At 37.6% G+C, this 22,221-nt stretch overlaps 1 protein-coding gene across 1 annotated transcript in view; it reads right to left on the reverse strand.

Annotated features, from left to right (window-relative positions):
• lmbrd1 (LMBR1 domain containing 1) overlaps positions 1–21,979 on the reverse strand; it is a 50,509-nt gene extending 28,530 nt beyond the window's left edge. Inside the window, exons 1-6 of the mRNA XM_063491829.1 lie at positions 21,874–21,979; positions 20,096–20,272; positions 19,193–19,256; positions 6,570–6,667; positions 4,773–4,840; positions 2,132–2,220 (exon numbers count right to left, since the gene is read on the reverse strand). Of these exons, the coding sequence (XP_063347899.1) occupies positions 2,132–2,220; positions 4,773–4,840; positions 6,570–6,667; positions 19,193–19,256; positions 20,096–20,272; positions 21,874–21,939 (562 nt within the window). The 5' untranslated portion in view covers positions 21,940–21,979. The remainder of the gene's footprint in view (positions 1–2,131; positions 2,221–4,772; positions 4,841–6,569; positions 6,668–19,192; positions 19,257–20,095; positions 20,273–21,873) is intronic.
• Between the last annotated feature and the right edge of the window lie 242 nt (positions 21,980–22,221).

The following is a 22,221-nucleotide window of genomic DNA, read 5'->3' on the forward strand; positions in this document are numbered from 1 at the left end:
AATGCTGAAGAAAGGAAAAAGTCAAGATAAGTTAAGTGTTAGGAATATTGTTCAAGTACTCATAGTAGTTAAACCTGGACTACTGCCCACTGCACTCTCCCCCTTGAGACATGGCCAAAAATACACGACGGTACTGTATGGTCTTGAATACCAACACGAGAGCTAGTGATCTGGAGAACATTAAGGCATCACTTGAGCACTGTAACAAATGCAATGCTGGAACTATTGAAGAGGTAGTGACTTTAATGCACAGTTGTTGCAAAGCAGTCAGGAGGGTTATGTGGTAAAAGTGCCTTTTCTTTACACAATTAACCTCCCATCTGGAAAGAGAAGAGATGGGGAATTACAAAAGGGATCATCCTCACATTTCCTCAGCAGCAGAGCAATTTCCCCCTGTGCCAAAGGAGGAAGGTTATAGAGAGCATGTAGGGGTCCACTATTATGCAGAGAGGCAGATGGTTCAACTTCCTCCTTGATCCCCAGATGGCAAGAGGCCAAAAGAACTATTAGGAGTCCACATTTGCCAGTGTTTAGCATGAGCATATTCTCAGCCTTTGTTCCATTCAACAAGTGAAAATGCCCAAATAGGGAGTTTTTACAGTGTTGTTAGGCATCAACACAAGCTATTTTCTTTATAAAATAATTTCTTATCACATTTTATATGACTGTTCAGGTAGAGAGTGACTGGAAAAGCTTGCTACATAAAGTTATTGAGTATTTAGGGCAGTATTGCAATCTGTTTTCAAAGCTTGACTTCTGCTGTCGATCTTGGCACTTTCTATGACAAATACAAAGACTGATTTAAGAGTGATTACTAGACAGCCTGTCTGTAAATCACAAATGAAAGCTAAAATATATATTTACACTAGGAGAGCTAAGGGGGTCGTTTTGTAACTTAACTCATATTTCTTGACTTTTTCCTAAAATGGGTTTATTCATCTTATGGTGAATTTTCAGATGTGTGGAATAAAAAGAAAAATTACAACCATTTATAACTATAGCCACTGAGGACATCATTTTTACCTAAAAGAAATTAACGCAAATGCTGTACACTCAACCAGTCTGGCTGCCAAGCAACACATTTGTTATTAACCAATAACTATATAGGTCACGATAGTTAGATAAAAGAGGAATAATCATTGTAGTGCTAAATAAGTTGCAGATGGGATATTGAGCCAGGGTGGAGCAGAACAGAGTCCCGGACGGTTTGCTGACTGTGCAGAGCAGCAGGGATGTGATGTTAATGAGATGATAAACAGTCACTGTTCTACTTTTACAACAATTCATTTATTAAAATGTGCTTCTTATCTTTTGTGGGCAACTGTGAATTAACTTTTAAAATGTAGGCAATGGTCGGTTCAATCGGCTCCACAACTTTTCCATAATTTTGTTCTCCTACAATACATAAAGTATTTAGATGTGACAGATATTGTGGTGTTTGTTCTTGTTCATTAGTGGATTCTGTACCACTATTGCTGATGTTGCTTGACAGAGCCTGGCAGTTCTAGAGGGTTTGTGGTACAAGTTGTTACAATTTTACATTACATTACATGGGTGAGGGTTTTTTCCTAGGTTTCTGATGGTTCCAGTGAGCCAAATGTGGAGAGGGCATATTAACAATTTCAGTCCATTTTTGACATCTCGTCTTTGACATGTTCTAGTTCCACTTAACTTTCAATGGTGCACTTTAAATTAACCACATTTCTAGTCTATTAATTTAAAAACTAATTTGAGACTTTCAAAACTTCCACATAATTTTCTAGTCATCCAAGATATGGCTACCTGCTCATATCCTCCCTCTCCAAAGTGGAGAGGGTTATGCATTGTATTAAAGTGTTTAGTCATGGTTATAATGGTAGTCCAAAACCCTGTGTTACATAGACAGGAAAAGCTGTACTGGACAGTACTGTGATCAGTGATCAGGCTATATGTAAAATTGACATTATAATAACTTGATAATAGGATGACAGTAGAAATAAGGAAATCCTACAGGATGAGGTGGATTGAATTAAGTAGTTTCACTTTCAAGTGATAAAGAGAAAAAATACGATAAGTCATGGGAACAACTGTTATAAAACAAGACATAAATTAGACATAAGTGTAGGCGTTTTTCTAAAGAATGGGTACTTACGACTACTCCCAAGTTCCTCAAAAAGGTATTGTACTTTCTCCCACTGAGTAGAATTCTGACCGGGTGGGGCGGCGAGTGGAACAAACGCTCTGTAAGAATTAGAAAAAGAATTTTTAAGACAGATAAAATTAATGTGGTTCTTTCTAGGCTATCTTTGTCCTCATCACAGAGCGAGAGATTTACAGAGATTCATATTAACAGCACATTAAACTGCTCTTTTAAATAAAGGACAGTACATGAATAACAATAAGGTTTCCAAAAAATAAAGTTTCCAAAAAGTTGAGATATTAATCAAATCATTTAAAAATAAAGTAAACCTTGTATTTAATTAAAAACAGTACAAAAATATCACGTAAGAATGATTAAACTTAAGCATTAACAGTTTCTGGAAAAACATCTATTTGCTTACCTCGGCATAAACCACAACTGTTAAACTGTATGCAACTGACCTACTGTATTCTCCTTACTTTCACAATAAACTGCTGAGCTAACAGTTCAGTCAGGTCAGCAGTTTCTCAGACAGATACAGACATACATTGGTGCGAGCCAGTAATTATAGCCTATGTTTACACATGTGACTATGAAACTGACTTCGATAACATAGCTGAGAAGGAATTTATTATGGCAATGGATAATAATCACTGAAACTACTGTTACTACAAAAGAATTCTTACAAGTCAGCGGTAAGCATATAGCTCAAATGATTAACACCTGATTATTCAAAATGAAGTTATTTGCAATTTTTCAAAAAAGCTTCTCTGTTTTGTCGTTTTGAGAAAAACAGCTGCCACACAGACATTAACAAGCGCCACTCTGCTCTCTGATAGTCTTTTTTAATGTACATTTTGAGTAATAAAGAGACCTACGTTTCCCAACTGGGTGATTGGCAGAGATCACTTGTATTTTTTTTAGGTAAAGAGATAGACAACACAGCAAATAAAAACCTGAAACAGGACAGAAACTACTCAGTTCAGAAAAAAGAAACAAGGGTTACCCCCAGCAGGCAACCACGGCAGAAAGAGTTTAAGCAAATGTCACCAATTGTTACCACAGTAACATCCACCTTAGGTTTGAGTTGGACTGAGTGTTCTATGTACATTTTATTTTATTGTTTCCACTTTAAAATTATTTTAGCAAAATCAAGACCAATCTAAACAAAAAATCCCAAACTAAGTCTAAAGTATTCAGACCCAAAGATATTTTCTGATGTTATATGTATTTCCTCTAGAATTCATACTTGCACTTTATCTTTTTAATGTGAATTCCTTTGGCCATCATATGTCTCACTTTTGTTTTTAGAAAAAGAAAATAAAAAGCTCCCGTTAGCTTACTCAACTCTTCATAACTGTGTCTACATAAAGGTTTTTAAAACTTCATTCTTATATCCATCAGATGAGAAATGTTTGGTAGAGTTGGTCATGCTTTGGTCTATTTATCGACATTAATTTCCAAACTTTTGTGTGTTGTGGTTCACTCTTTTTGGAGAAGTAACCTTACTTTACTTGTTGCAGAATTCAGAAGCCATCATCTTTGATCACCACTGTAACAGACTCTCGTTGCCATTTAAAATGTGTTTTGAAATTTTTAGTGCACATCTTCTATGTAGTTCCAAAAAATAAGTTTGACATAGTGTCTTACTTATAAAAACCTAGCTTCACTATAACTCTGACAAAGCTTGACTTCAGTTCCTCCGATTTCAAATTAAAAAACAAAATGGGCCTTTTTCTTTGAGGGCACCTTAACCATGAAGCTGACAGCCAGTCTTTGTAAAAAATAAGTTTAAAAAAACTGAAAGTATTACATCATTGGCAGTCAGATTTTAAGAAACATAGATAAATAAATAGAACTCCTGCAGTGAACAATCAGAGGCTATTTAAGGAGTCAGTGACCTTGCCAGGTTTAAAGACAACAAAAGCCTGTAACATGAAGCAAAGACCTACTGAGTGAACACTGCCCAAACAGGGCCATTATGTCTGTTGGTATCAGAAAAGCAGTCTGAGATTAAAGCTATCACGTTGCTGAAAATCAAAGCACCTAAGCAACAACTGCCAGAACAAAGCACCAATAGTTCCAGTTTATTGGGCAAAGGAGGGGGAAATTGCTTCTGTCTATAAAAACATCCTGACATCCAAACTTTCAGCTGTAACAAAGTATAGTCATGTGTCCTTTTTTTTCTCCCAGCCAGGTAAGCCTTCTCTCAGTGCACCATTTAATGGTTGAGAGAGCGCATTTAATTGCGTAGGTTGAACTTCAGGTGTGTTGCTGTCACGGTTGCAAAGGAAATCTATTATGTTGTGTTGGTGTTGCTAAACACAACCAGTTTTAAATCTGCACATAAACAGAGCATGGCTGAAAATGTCTAAATGCTGAATTTCTAACAAAGATCACATAGTCTATTTAAATGTACTCTGCATACTCAGAACATTCAAAGAATCTAGTTAGCACTCATACACAAAAACAAACCACTTATTTAGAGAAAGGTACATAGCTTTGTCTCCTGAATGGCTTATCATGGCCAGACAAATGGCCCTGTAGCTGTTTGAAGGGATCGTCTTCTCATTAACTCAACACAATGATGTATCCACACCCGAGTACCTGCCGTGTACTAAAGCAGAAGAAGCCAACCATGTCTCCAACTCACCCAATTAAAAGAAGCGCCACGCAGACAATGACGAATCCAATTGTGTACTTCAGAGCATTTTTCACTTGCTGTAATGAAAAAAAAAATTTAACTGGTCAATCATAGCCATGAAGTGAACTATTATTATTCATTGTGAGTGAGGGAAGGGGTCATATTCCATTCAGTTAAGGACTATAGAGAGTGAGAACTATACAGAGCCAGTGTAGATCCTGTTTGACCTGGCAGAGATAAACTGTCACTCCTGGTGCTATTCAAGGCTTTTAAAGTAACAATACAAAGGACCTTCCAATCTGTGAGAGAAAGTGCCTCTGTCAGCTCAAAATTGACACATGCATGGGAGAAACAGCACTATGAGATAGCTGCTGTTTGGTGCTCGTGAAATTACTAAATGGTAAAATCCCTCACTAAAGCATCTTCTAAAGTCTCACTGAATTAATGCAGTGGCTCAGTAAATTGGGGTGACTATTTTCATTACCACAATGAAACGTGTTGGATAAAATTCGTGAAACATCTGTTGGGTAACTTTTCTTCATGTGTTATGTGCCTTGCAGACTGAAATGTTACCTAAAAACTGAGAGCAGGTGAGCTAATGGTAGCAAACATTAAGCAGAAGAAAGCCTGTTTCATCTCAAAAAAAAAAAAAAAAATCCTGACTGGTCGTTCCTTTCAGAGGAAAACTACAGTTAACACCAGTCAGATATTTGGAGTAACTATCATGGAGTAATTGATTTTTTTTTATCAAATCTAACCTGTCTTTTTTCTGGCTAGTGTTAGTTATTGCCTGTTAACAAAAATGAAGTGAAAAACTCCGAGTTTGAAGTTGGTAACTCAGTTTAGCTACAATTACCACCTAACTAGTGTCTGTAACTTATGGATACATTTGGAAATGCGAGTTGGCTAGCCTCCTGAATTCCTTTACCAGCCAATGTTGATTTTAGCCATCAGTAAATTACATACATGCCACAAAGCAAAACTGCATAAATCACACTTGTTTTCTGTGGCATACAGCACATAAAGTAGTACAATGTCTTACTGTTGTAGTCCATGCAAGTTTGCACACAGTGTGTTAGCTTAAGTTGCATATAAACTTGAGTTCAATAAAAAAGCAAGTGATGGTGCTTTATTGGACATGGATGGTTTAAAACCAGGTTACAGAGAGCTCACTTAAGTTTGCCCCTGCATTGCCAGTGCCTTAAAAGCATGTTGATTGTATTTGCTACCTAACAGAACATTTGATGTCTTTATTTTTTAAGTCTTTTTAACGTACAGAGTACATAGTCTAACTGTCATCAACCATTACAACCTTTTACATTCAGCAAATATGTTCACCTTGTTCCTTCTGTGATCATGCTGTGTGTGTGTCTTGTGACAGATTAGAAAACATTGCTCTACAGCACCACAAGTAGTCAAACAATCAACACTGTATCTGCAATTACTTGCAAATGATTTTCAAGCTTGTAAATTTTAGTCACAAGCAGCATAGCAATGTAAAAGTAAGTTATTGGCAGAGAATTATAAATGATCCAATTTTTTTTTTTAATTCTACATGAAATAATATTAAAGAAAAGAAAATAAATAATAATACTTAATAAACAATCCCACTTTGTTGATAAAATCCACTTTAACATGGGTGCTTTGGGAAGGTTTGTGTGATTTTCAATGAAATAAAAATAAAAGATGAAGTGGTGCAAGTTGACTTGAACTGGCTACAATATTCAAATGAAATTATTTTAGGATATGGACCACATCTCAGCAGTTTACAGAGCTGTGTGTAGCAAAAGAAAGGTGCACACTTACTGAGCATTTGTTCACATTGTTGTCATCCCTTTCTTCATAGTAGAAGTAAACAAAGGGGATCCACAGGAAGACACAGATTAGTATGATGGAGTAAAGAGCTGTTTGGAAAAAGGAGAAATGAATTCAAATTTTGAGATTTACACTGACAAAAGTGAACATTACAGACTGTCAAACCTGCTCTATCATGACACAGCAGTACAGTGCATTAAAAAGAAAAGGTATTGTGCTGACCTTCCATTAACATGTTAAAGGTCATGTGAAGTACACATATGAAAATATATTTTGACCCTAAGGACATGTGCATTATTTTTTTAACCCTATTCAGGATATTAAGGTACCGCAATATAACAAATTATATAGAAACCCCAAAAGTTTTATTTCTAATACTCCCAAAAATACAGCAACTTTTCTTTCTATTAAACTGGTATGGACATAATGTACTAGGTGCACATTATAATCTGGTGCCACCAGCAGTTAAGTCTCTACTGCTGCAACAGGGGGCTGAGAAAGGTGGAACCTGCAAGTCATTGCTAATGAAAAATAAACATGTATATCACAACTGCTATGAAGAAATAACCAAAACAAATAAATAAATAAGCCTCATTCAGAAAGGTGGAAAGACAGAAAGAGGGAGTGAAAGAGATCACATAAGCAAATGTGGTTATGGACAAACTCCAGAACTAACCTTTGATGTTCAAACTGGCTTAAAGAGAAATGAAATTTATGTTCAGGTATATAAAGACTAGGTCAAGCAAAAATAAATGCATAAATAATAACAACAATATTTCATATAAAAATAATGAGGCCACATCACAATGAAAATCTGAATTAGCATACTGAAAAAAAATATGGCTTTCACTTTTTAGGTCTTGTTAAGGTAGTGCTTTTAATGCTCAAGGTATTTTTAACTGCTTATCTTTATAAAATATTTGGCCACAGGGTCAAAATTTAACAAACAATGTTTCTAGTTTCTTTTTCCTTTTCTTTCCAGTAACTTGTAGTGTGGAACAGGTTTACACCTCTTAAGCTATGTTAACCAGCGAGCAATATTTAAACACTGTCTTAACTATGGTTGTTAAAACCAAACTACTGAACGCATGTGCGATCTGTATGCAGACAGTTCATCTGCAAGAAAAACAAACGGTTATGCAAGATAAAAGCAGATCATAGTGTGAGCGGATCTCAGCATCTCAGATCTCAGCATCTCATCTGCAATGGAAGAAAAATTTGCTAGTGTGCACCATGTTTGTTGACAAGTCAGTCATCCACTTTTTTATTGATTTGCATATGGAGACTGGATTCAATGCAAGCACAATCAAGATAATGAGAACTGATTTTAATACAAGATGCAAATTGAAAAAAAAAAATAGAACTGATATCAGTAATCAGTATCCATATAATGTTTTCTCATACAAATCATATGTTTATGTGTAAATGGGGTCATTAACAACTGTCAGCTAGTAAACCTGTATCATTAGTATTCTTTAAACAGCCTGAACATGTAAGGAACTGTTGTTTACACACTTTGAGCGTGTTAAACTTAGTAATCTATGAATGGTGCTCTTTCTGCTCAGAATATGATCCAGAACACTAAACAATTGATTCAATTAGAGAAGGAATATGTTCTCCCTTGGTTGTTGCTGTGATTATTAGACTGAGTACATTTTACAAAGCAGATAATAACAATTTCCGCTTGAATGTTGACAACACTAATATAAGAGAAACCTATCAGCTTGAGAAAAATTGCTTTATTCACTAGAGCTCGTGACCTTCTACATGAGGTGCCCTGTCCTTAGAGAAAGGGCCTTGATATTCTCTGATCCAAGCCTTTTTGTTTGTTTCTTCCTATATACCTTTTCTGAGAGAAAAGACCAACACTCAAATGCATTAGGAATTCATAAAGGGGAGCGTGAGGCAAAAAACACTTAAACAGAGAGATGCTATTCTAAGCTGGCGGCTTTTTTTTCTGCAGCAAATGGATGTCGATGCAGACAGACCAGATAACCTCAAAATAACTCATAGAAAAGCATGTCGCAACAGTGTGCTCAGCAGCATGGTTACCGTTTCCCAGAAACACCTTGAGGTAATAATGTGAATCATTAGCACAAGGTGCAACAAAAAAGAAATGTGCTAGAATAAACAGCTTACCAAGACCGTATCCACTGTACTTTCCCATGAAAACAGCCCCTTTAATACTGGGCGTGATTTTTATGAGTTAAACTTCAATTTAAAGTCCTCAAAATAAAACAAAAATAATAACAAAAGGTAACATTTGAAACCTTTAATGGATTTAAGGTTCAGGTATATGAAAGACTAAATAAATGCCCTAAGCCAGTCCTTCCCAAAGTGTGGGGCCTGCCCCCTGGGGGGGGGGGGGGGGGGGGGGGGGGGCGCAGAGTCATTGCAGGGGGGGCGCGGTATGATAAAAAGGGGGGAAAAAAAACAAAGAACAAAACGCTTGAACACTGCTAGCACAGGGTGCCCACAGAAACGCAAAGCAGGAGATGAAGCATAGCTGAATATGTTTCCAAACCAACTTCGTTCTAAGCCAAAGACTAGAAAATATGGTGAAGCATATCTTCCCTTTGGTTTCACCTGCACAAGTGCTGAGGTAGGTCTCCCCTGCAGAATTGGTTTTCCCTGCATCAGGAGCGCTGGGCTGTTCAAATCACGGACAAACAGTATCCCACATCCCATGATTTTTAGTTCACAAACACTTGTTTTAATGACTAACTACTAGGGCTGGGCCATATCATACCGTTCATGGTAATACCGGTATAATGTTGGGCAACGATAGGAAAATGAAATATCGCGATAGAATATGGGTGAAACGCGCATGCGCGGTGCCTATGTTTACATACGCACATGGCGGCGACGGAGAATGAGAACAGCGAAAGCGGATCTCAACGATCCGTTGAATGAAACGGATGAAACAGAATTGGTTTGTAAAAATGCTGCAACTTCAGTGGTGTGGCACTGGTTTAGCTTTCGTCCGTCAGATACACAACAAAGCACTATTTTTGGTAGCGCATGCTAGCGGGCCGTCGTTATTACCGCACACTTAAAATCAATCCTTTGATTTTTCTGAAAATCGACAGTGCCCCTTATTATCCCGTGTGCCTTATGTATGAATTCTGGTTGTGTTTACCGACCTCGAAACGATTTTATGTGGTACACGGCGCTCGAAAATCTGTCAGATGTTTTAGTACGACTTTGCTAAGCTACGAACCCGCACCGCTTGATGGATTGTTGGAGCATTACGGCTACCGTAGGCAGGAGCCTCGCGGAGTGATACGTACTGTGCTTCAACATAATATTACCGTATTGTGTGTGTATAACCTCTTTTTAAGTTTTGTGGATATTATACATGGTTATGCTGAGGATATGTCGGCCAATTTCCACTGGAAATGCCTTTTGGATAAACTGTCAGCAAGGAATTTGCATTTGCACTGTTACATTTTTATATAACTTTAATGGACATAAAAAACAGCTGCTTGTTGAAGGGAAAATACATTGATGGGTTTTTTTTGCACTAATAAAGTTGTGGAGTTGTAAAGTATTTTGTCTAGTGTCAATTATATCGTCAGTTATATCGTTATCGCAAATTTTCAAATGTATATCGTGCTAAATATTTTTGGTCATATCGCCCTGCTGTACTAACTACTCCTGACATTTTGGAGATGTTAGCTCTGTATACAGTAAAGTTACACTGGGATACAAATAATATCAGGCTGATCCTGCCACAATTTGTTCCCCCTGTCTAAATCACGGACAAACAGAATCCTACAGCTGTTTATGTTTTTGAACCCATTTTGCACAGACAGACATTTTTTGAAAAATGTATTAATAGCTATGTTGAATATTATTACACAGGAAAAAAACCCAACTACATGTAAAATAATCACACCGTGACGCCTCTGCCTTTCTAAATAGAGGGACATTAACTGCGTGTGTATATGTAAGTGTGTAAAACCTGAAGATAGTCAGATTAACAGTAACAGTATTTTGTCTCTATCTCACGTAAACAATAACGTGGCGCACAGCGTGACGTGAAAAAAAGGCACACACCTTTGACGTTGCATGACGAACTCTGTATTCCTCGTCCACACGTAAACACAAAAAAGGAGTTTTAAAAAATCTCATTCAAAACGCCGTTTACGTGTGGACGAAACAGCTGCGTTTTCAAAAATACCCGTGTAGGTGTGGACATAGCGTAAAAGAGTTAGTAGTGTATTTTATTACTACCTGTAATTTATTGCAGATTACTTGTATTTGCTTAATTGATTACTAAATGTTTGAGGTGTGAAATAAACTGCAATGGAGCAAAATATGGGTGTGTGTGGTTGGAGGATGTGTTTGTGCGCGCGCAGAGGTGGGGGGGGCGCGAACATTTTTCTTGTAAAACAAAGGTGGGCCTAGCAAAAAAAGTTTGGGAACCACTGCCCTAAGCAATACCCCGGACCTCAGAATGAGAAGCTACACAACTGTAAATGTGACTGTTGGATGTAAACTAATAGAATCTGAGTAAAACTAAAATTGAAAACTTGCTCCTAACAAGCACTTAATCCATAAAATCAGCAGTACACTTCAACTCCAATGGGCATGTGGAAAACTACTGTTCCATATCAGTCAAGAAGGTATGACCCTAAGCGAGTGCAAACATGGCCCTTTGTGAAATGAACAATATTCCACAAAAGGCTCTCTGTGCTGCAGACAAATGAATGCCATTGTTACAGAGGTTTGGTTTTTCCCAGCTGTGATTCTGACAGGGCATTACTTTCAATAAACACATGCTCATTGCTCCACTAAGGTATCCATTTACACTCATTTACAGTTAAACAAACGGAGTTTAGAATGATGCCAGGAGCCGATAAATGCAAGCCATGCACAGTATGCAGCCACTGGCATATGCTTGCAGGTTAAAGCAGTGAGCAAAATTAATCATAACACCATGAATATTAACACAATGAAAGAACAGGTCATACTGCATTGCAATGAATCATCCATTACTCTCCATGCAGATCTTGGGAAGAAGACCTGACCAGGGAAAGTTTTGCATATTTATCCCTGTGAGAGGGAGCATGTATAAATGTCCTTAAACCTTTACACAATTCTTGTGTTGGCAGTGGATCTGTCATGTTCTGTGGGTCACAGGGCTGCGCTTTCCCTGGATCAGCTTTTCTGAGGCATCCCACAGATATCCACCAGAATGAGGTACGGGGAGTCAGCACCAAGAGACCTTTGTCACATTCCTTGAGTTGTTTTTGAGGAGCAGTGGAGTTCACTGCCTCGCTAAGAGAGATGACTATCATCAGGTATGGGTATGGGTTTGGCCCAAAACAATGTTTTGGTGGGTGGTACATGTCAAAGTAAGAGCTACACGAGTGCCAACACACAAGGTTTTGAGGCAGAGCATTTCAGTGTAGCAAGATGATTATCGTTATTCACTTCACCAGTCAGTGGTTTCAGTATACACTCCCGTTTACTCAGTGATCAAAAACAACAGTACTTATAAATTTGCTCTGTGAGGCTTAATGATAACCACGTCCTCACATGACAGTGGCTATCCACTGAGCATTAGCACCTCTTTTCCTTGATGTAATACATACAGTAATACATGTTGTAAAAATACAACATGTATTACTGATCATGTAAAAATTAAATACCATGGGTGATATCTCATAGAAAACCTTCCTTACTTGCATGTCAACACTCAAGACACAGAGGATTTCAGATATTTATTTAAAAAAAAAAACAAAAAAAAAAACAGAATTTGCACATGAGCTACATGAACATCAGGAGAATTGCGCTGACTCATTTTTCTTAAAGGTATATCAGTAACACGTTTGCTGTGACTGGCATGTATCTGGGACTTTCACACGCAGCAGTCTACTGCTATTGTACATGCGGACTTAGCCTCTGGCATCCAGATTTCAATATTTGGTGACTGGCTCAAGAGATACAGACGGCTGTTGGAGAGTCACAGGTACCACCCATGACTCCTCTAGTCTGCCTGTCAAAGTGTCCTTGGGCAAGATACTGAACCCTAAAGTTTAACAACTGATCATTTCAAGTGCTATATAAGTACCATTTAGCAATATTTAAAGTCCACTAAAGCAACAAGCAGCAACTTAAGACAGACACTCTGGAAACCTCCAAGTTATTCTACAGGTTTCAGTTCTTTATGTTGAATATGTAGGATTTGCATAGGCCTCTCATATTTTCACAGAAACCCCAGCTTTTTCCAGCTGGCAGCAGACCTTATTACACACACACACTTTGAGGAAAGAGGGTAATGTGAAACTGAATGCATACGAAAAAAGGGACTGGCTGCATTCACACTAAATTTTCATCAGCTCTGTCCTCAAGGTACTTCAGATCAGCATCATCAGTACCTTGCGTAAGGACACTTTGGCGTGTGGATTGAAGAAGCCGGGGGTTCATACCACTAGCGCTCGAATTAGCTGATGACCCCTTTTACCTCTTCTATTGTATATGATACAAGGTGAGGCTAAGTGTTCACTTAAAATCTGTGTCAGTATTTTGAGCTGGGAAAAAAAGGAGCAGAAAAGCTGCTGCATGGGTTGTTTCTTGTCCTTGTGTGACTATGTTTCAATTGTCAAAGGCCCCTCTGTATCACATAAAACTGCCTCCAAAATAAAACTACAATTTGTCAGTGTTTTCAGAAATGCTCTTAAAAAAAGCATTAGGCTACCACTTTACAATAAAATTCACTCTGCACATGTGGGTGGACCAAAAAAAAATCACAGAAAAAAAAGAAACTTATTGTTAGTGTATTTGCAAGAGGACTCCTTCCTCGCTAGCTTCTCTTCCACAAATGGCATTAAAAAAAGGCAGGGAGAAAGCCAATGATTTATTTAAAGGGCCCAGGGGTATTTTGCCCTGTTGCTTAAGGGTCTTATGCACCACTGCTTTGAAGTACTGAGCAGTCCAAGGAAATGTATAAATGGACAGAGGAAGGAGATTGAAAGGCTAAGCTTTCAAACTTAGGGTTCATCAAAGATCACAAAAAGGTATTTGGGCTCTAAAAGGAAGTGGTTGTTTCTGTTGCAGACGTTCTTCCCCTTTGTCGACTTAAAAGGTACACTGAATGTAATAGTACACCGTGTAGACTTTGTGAGCAACTGCAGAGTTTAATAAGTAATGGTTCAATTTTGATTCTGGCATTACAGACGTATTCTGATATAGCTGTTACCTTTTCATCACCGCTGTTCAGGTTTTTGCTCAAAGTACCCCCTGTGCAATACTCTATACTCGCGCATTTACTCTGAGATCTAATATAAAATGAAACATTTGCTTGAGCAAAAGCTTAACATGAACACACAGATAAATTTTAAAAATGGTTTGAAGTAACCTCTAAATGCCACAATGGCAAACGCTCCCACTGATTCTGTACAATTATGCTGATTCCTAAAAAACAAAAAAAAGAGAAAACATTCATGTGAAAAGGTTTATCAAAAATAGATAAATAAATAAATAAAAGGCTACAACAGAATTTTCCAACCCTGTAATTGCAATTCTATGACTACCCTATGTTTGTAAAACTCTTAAGGCTGATTATAAAGTAAAATGTGGCTGCAGAGAAGCATGTCCATAGAAAATGCACTTTAAAAATAATAATAATAAAACAGCAGAAATGAACCAAATGACAGCTATGTAAAGCCATCAAATTATTTTAAAGATGAAATAAATAACACGGGGAGTTCTTCAAATCGCTGGACATGCACATACTTATTAACTGTGACCACCAATGAATATAAAACAGTCTACTTCAGAGAAAAACATGCCTCACCAATACAAATAGAAATCTCTGTCAACCCTGTAATTATACTATTTGTGAAGAGACAAATGGACAGTGCTATCAAATGTTGCCTTAAGGAAAATTCATCTTTAAAGGTTACACTTGAAAGGAAGCTGTCCACACAATAAACATGGAGCTAGGTCTCCACCTACTGGCAAATAATAAAGTGATGGCCGTTATAAATAAATAAATAAATAAATAAAAACCAAATCTGTCTAGTTCTACATAAACACCGATAACAGAATGCACTATGTAGCTAAAATTAGATTCAGCGTATTTTCACTTTCAGTCTCATGCTGCAGCCTTCAGCAAAGTATGACTTTGCTAAGACGCAGCACAGTCCTCTCATGCCGTCATCTTCACAAGCACCTAGTCACAGTAGACATTTGATCACACAATGATGCATCATGAATCCCTTCTGAGTTAAAACAAAGAAAAAGGAGGTAGAAAGGTAGAGCTGACTGGAGAGCTAATCTGTAGAAATCTCACATCATATGACCAACAGTCATCTTATGTTTGGTACAGCAGAAAGCAGCAGAACAACAAGTACAATCAACTGAGGAACATGTCAGTGTGACAGGTTAATATTCTGCACCGCTGAGCTCATAATTCAATTCCAATATTCAAAATGTGCTACAATTGAACAAAACGTTGCTCCAAACGAACAGAACCCATTATCAATCTAAACTCCAAGGCTGGGATTTTTGTATTCCAGGCAGTTTTACAAGCATACATCCTTCCATATCAGCAGCCAAAGGTTACAAGCACAGCATATACTTACACAGCTCTGATCACATGTGCACATGCTTGAAGCAAACAGCAAATTCCTTCAAGCTTCTTTCCTACCCCTCTTCTGGCTTTAAGCATCTATGGCTTTTCAGCTGAATAACATTATGCACATAAAAAAGCCTCTCTTTTGCTCTTTGAATGACATAAAAGCATATAATGCCTACTTAACACACAATATAAAACATGTAGTAACCTATAAAACTGTGTGGAATGAGCATCACAATATGAAGTGCTACATAAAACCCGGCAATTTTAGCTGCCACTCAAAGCAATTACAGAAATTGTGACTTAAGATTTCCTCTCAAAAGCTCCAACTAGACGTACTAAACCAATTATTAAGCCAACTATATGTGCTTTTCCTTTAATTTGGGAAACATTTCTTGAGTGTAACTACTGTACCATGAACATGGTTTCCAGGCAGTTTGGCCATTAAATGAATTAAATTACTGACAAGACACAGCCCTGCACTGAAGACTAAGCCTACTGAATTATTCATATTTCTAAATCTCTATAAAGCAAGGTTTCATTTAGGGGGATGTCTAATCCAAACTATAGATAGCAAAAGAAAAAAGTCATCCTTATGTATGAAATCATATGTTTATGTTTAGAGCACATTATACTATGGCCTGAATGCTGAGGGGCAGTGCTGTGGTCTGTGCCTTTTTTTTATTTTGGAGGGAGGGTGTCATTATGCCAGAGGAAGTGGTTTCTTTGATGGGACTGTCTGGGCATGGAGACAGCTTGTCGTCCTTGCATTTGGCATTTTTTAACAGACGGTATACAACAGTGTTGCTGACAGCCACTTTAAGCTAGCATCTGTTAGAAAACACACGATCTAGAGACTTTGGCATGACTGAATTTGCTATCAACAAGGACAACTTGTGTTATCCTTTAATATAACAACCATGAAGACATTTCAGAGGCACCAACAGTTTTAAGCTTGTAATTTATCAGTCAAAAAGTCTGGATGTTGTCCATGATTTACAACCACATACAAATACTGTGTTACGAACTTGCATTTCATGTATTTGTTTTGTGCAGTTAATGTATCTGTTTATGTTAATTCAGCTGTGCCAGGGCCCTGCTCCGATTGGTGCGTGGATATACAGCCCGACGCGACTGGTTCCAGCTGGAGGACCCGCCCATTAAAAGGAGGCCAGAGTGCCGCGGCGGGAGAGGTTCTCGCGTCTCTCCTCACGACCCAGCAGTATACCTGTGGCAGCCGCTGGCTGCAGTGCTGTTTTGAAAGTTGTGGAAGTGGAGTGGGTAGGGGTGCCTCACTCATGCTATTGCCTGGCCCTAGACGGGTCGTAACAACTGGAATTGCAGAGTCATCCTTGGAGGCTAGACCTGCCCTTTCTCATAGCAAAGGAATCAAACAGGATTAGTCCAAGATGCTCAACAAACTTCCTAATGATGCAACCCAGTGTCAAACAAAGCCAAAAACAAAGTGTCAATAAATACAAGCTAAGTGTGACAACTACAACAAGCAAATCAAATAAATCTTGGTGAACAACAACCATCCTGGAAAGAAGTACTGTTGAATAATCGGCCATCAAGCTATCTGCAGATTTTGTAGGTTTTGGATTAATACACAGAAAGCAAGAAAAAAAAATCCCCCAAAATATAATAATTATTATTATAATTTTTTTTATTTAAAACAAACAGGCTCTCATTTGTGCCATCCTTAATGTCAATTCCACTATGAATATAATAGTGGGAATACAGTAACCCCAAACTTTAAAATGTATTGGTACATAATATTGAAAAGATTTAGAGTATCCAGAGAAGTGTCTGCAAAGACTTATCTTCAAAAGTAATATTAAATATCTGTGAGGCCCTCAGGTGGAACTGCATTAAAAATCCACTTTTGAAATTAATACCAGAAAGTAGAGAGTTTCGCTGCATTCATAACTGCAATTTAAATCTCTGCCATGAAAAACGCTATATCTAAGAAATCAAAAAATTTACATCTCCGCTCCTAAAAAGCAATAAACTAAAAATAATTTAAATCCGGTTGCTATCCCCTTCAAAGTTTTTTCATTGTGCACCACTTACAGCACTCCTGCCACGTTTGAGTCAATTCCTGGAGGTTCTCATCACTTTCATGTACGTCACACTTGAAATCAGACATCAACTTCTGTGTCAAACTTAGTCAGCCTTCATTCTAAGAATTATCAGTGCTGATTAGATTTGGTCTCTGTCCGAGAGGACAGTACTCTTCCATGGACAAGTGTCCAGTGACCAAGCCATCAAGTGAGAAGGATGCTTGGCTACATTCACACAGATGTGCACTGTGACTCTATCCCCCACTGTCACACTACAAATGTGGAGTACTACTGTAAAGTCATTATGCGTCTAAGAGAGAGCTTCTGACCCTCTGAACTTTATCTCATTTAAGATGAACTGCAGCAAAGTAGAACACAGTCCCACTGTTGGATGACTAAAGCTTTAAGCTTTTTTTTTAAATCATGGACACTTAGTCTTCTCTGCCAGAGATGAGAGACACTAATCCAGCTAGTTATTCAGGCACATTTCAAAAGACAGCAAAGGACACATGGAATGGGTCACTTGCAGATCTGTGAAGGCATCATTAATGTTAAATGATCAGGTTTTGGAGGAACCTATATCACCATCCAGATAATGTCTTTATCAAGGAAGGCCTTCTAGCTAGAAGGCTTCCAAGCCAGCTAGAAACCTAAAACTACATCCTGCTGCTATTAAAACATCAAGTCCTGGTGCTAAAATGCCTCTGAAAATATACAACACATTATGCAACAAAAAAATATCACACATCAGGTGTTGTTTAGCTGAAATACTGTCAAGCAGCAATTGGAAAAACAATTGCTTTTGAAGACTGTAGTTAAAGTATATGTATGCATCACATCCTTATCATTGAAATGGTTCATACGGTCATGTGACTTCATCACAGACTGACCGGTTTTGTAAACCTGTTTAACAACTTGTCAATTCCTGCCATTTTACATGAAGAGTTGGTAAGCAAAAAGCAGTGACATATATGACCAACTCAGCAAGCAGCATATTTGATACATTATGAAGTTGGTCCCAGTGAAACAAAAAAACACATTCTCTATAACACACAAAATAAGGCACATTAAAGTATTACAAACATATGCTATTAAAGTAAATACTATGACATTAAACAAGTATGTAAATTTACGAAATAAATTACCTAATTTTAAACTCTTACGTTGTTAAAAATCCCAGGGTTATGGAACCAAATGATTGGAAAGGCACTTAATTTGTAACAGTAAATTCAATTTGTTTATTGGTACAAAGGACAAACCTAAGTGGAGTGCTATTTAACAGATACGACTTTCTTTAATGACCAAAGCTGGCATATCGCCCAGAAACACAATAAATGTTTGATAGATCTGACTTACAGAATAATCATGTAAAACTGTTTTTGTTCTTCAACATAACCCTGTGACAAAAACTCAAATTTGAATTCAACTGAATTTGTGATGACAAGCTGGTCTTTAAAAAGGCCAGATGATGCTTTAGAAACAGTTAGCTATTGTTTGGGCTTTAAATATATCCTCAAGTCACAGCCTGACTAAAGCAGCTTCAGAGCAGGTAAGCTCTGCAATCGAAGTTACTACAGAGAGATGCCCTGTGTGAAAATGAGTCACCAGTGTGGGAAACAAAGAGCCTGTGTGATTTCCAGAGTTAGACTGCTAACCCTCTAGGACTGCTGCATAGATGAGACAGGCCCCAGGTGTTATTAAAATTGAACTGGCACCTCTTTCAAATCAAAGCAGAGATAAGATCAAAATAATGACGTAACACACTTATAATCATGTAAGAAAAGTAAATAACTCAAAAGCAAACATTGAAAACAACGCAAACTTAACCGCTGTGCAGTTAATAATCCTTTTATAATTTAAGTGTTTATTATATTTTATTTTCACATAATGGTCGACATTATGGTCGACAATTTTCATTGTCTGAGTTTATTACCCACATAAACTATGAAAAAAAACATACTTACTGTAATATCCATACAACACAGTATCTTCAATTTGCCCTCTTGTCTCATTGTTTGCTGCCCATTCCTGCCATGAGAAAGACAATTGTGAATATTAATTTTAACATTTGTAACAAGGCTGATTCATGACTCATGTATAACAATAAATGAAAACAGTTCGCAATAATAGTTCTCAAAAAATGTATTTAGAATAACAGCATAAATAAATACCATAAAAATTAAGCCTGAGACAAAAGAAAAAATATTGCACTGATGAATGATTTCGGTAGCAGCTTACAATCACACAAAGCAACAAATTACCTAGTGTTCAAACAAAAATATTATTAAACACACTGAACATATTACACATCTTGATGTAGATGTACACCTACTGACCACTTTATTCAACTGCTATTCAACTGTTCATTAACAAAAATACCCCATTAGCCAATTGCATGGCAGCCACTTTAGCCATGCAGACATGGGGAAGACAAACGGCTAAAGTTTAAACTGAGCATCAGAATGGGTAAGAAAGGGGATTTAAGTGATTTTGAACTGGTGCTGATCTACAACAATCTCACACAGTTTATACAGAATGACGAGAAAAAGAGCAAATATCCAGTGAGCAGAAGGGAAAATGTTGCCTGGCCTGAGTCTCGATTTCCCAACTCACTGATGTGCAGACAACAAACCCGCAACTGTGCGATGCTATCATGTTAATATGAAACTAAAATCTTTGAGGAATGTTTCTAACAACTTTCTGAATCTGTGCCCAAAGGACTCATGGTAGCTCTGAAGGCAAAAGAAGTTCCAATCCTGCACTAGCAACATATACCTAATAAATTGTCTGGCGACTTTATTCAAATGCAACAATAAGACAAAAAAAATACAACTGAGAAATTTTAGTTTGAAGAACAAAATACTAACCTTATAAGTACCATTGGGATACTTCATGAAAGAAACAAGGAATATGTCCACTGGTAGAAGTGCAGACGTGATCAAAGCAATAGCCAGAGCACATATTGCAGTGATAGTTGAAATAACTTCACTCTCCCGCCGACTTTGAAATTTCCGAATGTAGATCCAACAGAACACAAGAATTACCTTAAAAACAAAAAAACAAAACAAAAAAACCCAGTAATTAAAATAAAACAAAGGTTTAATAATGTCATCACGAGGAACACTTCAAATAAATAATAGGGCAGCAAAAATACTTTTGGCTTACAGAGCTCTATTACATGTAAAGGCAAAAGAAAACAGAAGTAAATTCAATCAACTATATGCAGTACAAGGCGGCATTTGCATTTAATTTGGAAAATGTCAACAGGGTTTATAAAAATCAAACTGAAGCAAACAAGCAACACACTAGAGGTTGGAAATCAGTAAAATTATGCTATTCAATACAAAGTCTACCTTTGTAGTGTTATATATCCTTGAAATTTAAAACACACCACTTATAACACAAAAACAAAACAACTGAAATCTAAGTATTAAAACAACAAGTAGGGCATTATGTAACTTTAAAAGCCTGACTGCAGGTGCTCTGGAGGAGCTGATCCGATTATATCATACTCCCTTCTCAGAGTGACAGGAAATAACACAAAGTCTTCATTTCGTAAGAAGCAAAATAAACAGACTTACTAGAAAGGTGATACGAGTGGTACACTTTTTAAAAGATTGTTTAAATTAAGTAATAACATACACATGTATTATCATGCTGTTCAACGAACAGGAGAGGGATTGACATTGTAATGGGAGAGAAGCTCATTAGACAAAAAAGCAATAAATGGGCTCCAAAATGACAAGGTCATATTCCAGGCACATGTGCTTTAAGAGGTGAGGACACTGCAAACACTTGCCCCTTCAGCTTAAAGGCTGCCATTCGCAGACAAGATCAATTAAAGGCCCACAGCTTTACGCCTCCGGCTGCTTGCTCTGCCAGGTAATGGCGAAAGGCTCTGCATCCAAATAAGACCCATTGAGAGGTCTGAAATAAAAGGGTTGCTTAGTACTGGGCAGAAAAACAGAGCAATTTATTGGCACCCAGCCATTCTTCTGGAGGACTTGTAATTTAGCCATGTGATGTGGGTATGAATGACATTTGGGATAATGAGGGCTAAAATGGGCTGCAGATTATCAAGCTGAACAACTTTAAGACGTTGATTTAAGTAGTCCACTACAGAAGTCTCAATTTATGTCTTGCTAGGGGGGAAAAAAAGAAAACTACATAGTTGTCTTTGGTTAAGGTTGGTTAATGTAGTTTTTCCACTTTCAGCACTTATTTATTCGTAATAAAAACAGTGCGTTTAAAAACAAGGAGACACTTTACAGTACAGCTGGGTGATTTTATACAGGAAAGATCTAACCGTGGATGTTACATTTTTATGAAATTAAGTAACAATACCAGATTCCTATTCTCCACAAAGTGGAGTTTAACAATTCCAATGTTTCTAACAGTACGCAACACCAAAATATTCTAAACAGTTCACTGAAAGCCTCTTATAGGGCGACAGCCTGTAAGTGTGTCACGGCTAATGTTAGCTAAAACCAATCCAAAGACAGTGCTGGCGTTAATGCGCTGTAGCCATGTTGCGCTGATTAACGCCGATGTTAAAGCAACGAATTCACCTACTAGCACAACTCGGGCTAACCGTTTACCGCTCCACTACTTTATAAAGCGACTACGTAATGTCGTGCTTCCTTACCAACAGTATAACGGTGAAAATAGACCACCCGAGCACAGACTCTGTTAGCAACGACTGAGCCGCCATCTTCACTTCCTGCAATAACAAACCCACGTGCTCCTGTTAACGTCACCACGGTGGAGAGACGGGCAGCTGACCGTGACGTCTCCGCAGGAAGCGCGTTCAAGCGTCCATGCTGAACTGATAATCGTAGATTTTTATCGTGATGTGCAGAATTTAAGTATGTGTGATAAAATACAACACGTCTAAGTCTAGTCTGCTTCTTGACTAGAAGCAACACAAAACACCCAGTGAGTGAATGAATATTTAAGCTGCAGGTATCATCTGTATAATTTTGTAAAACTCCCA

Source organism: Pelmatolapia mariae, linkage group LG13, assembly GCF_036321145.2.
Source record: "Pelmatolapia mariae isolate MD_Pm_ZW linkage group LG13, Pm_UMD_F_2, whole genome shotgun sequence".
Taxonomy (NCBI): Eukaryota; Metazoa; Chordata; class Actinopteri; order Cichliformes; family Cichlidae; genus Pelmatolapia; species Pelmatolapia mariae.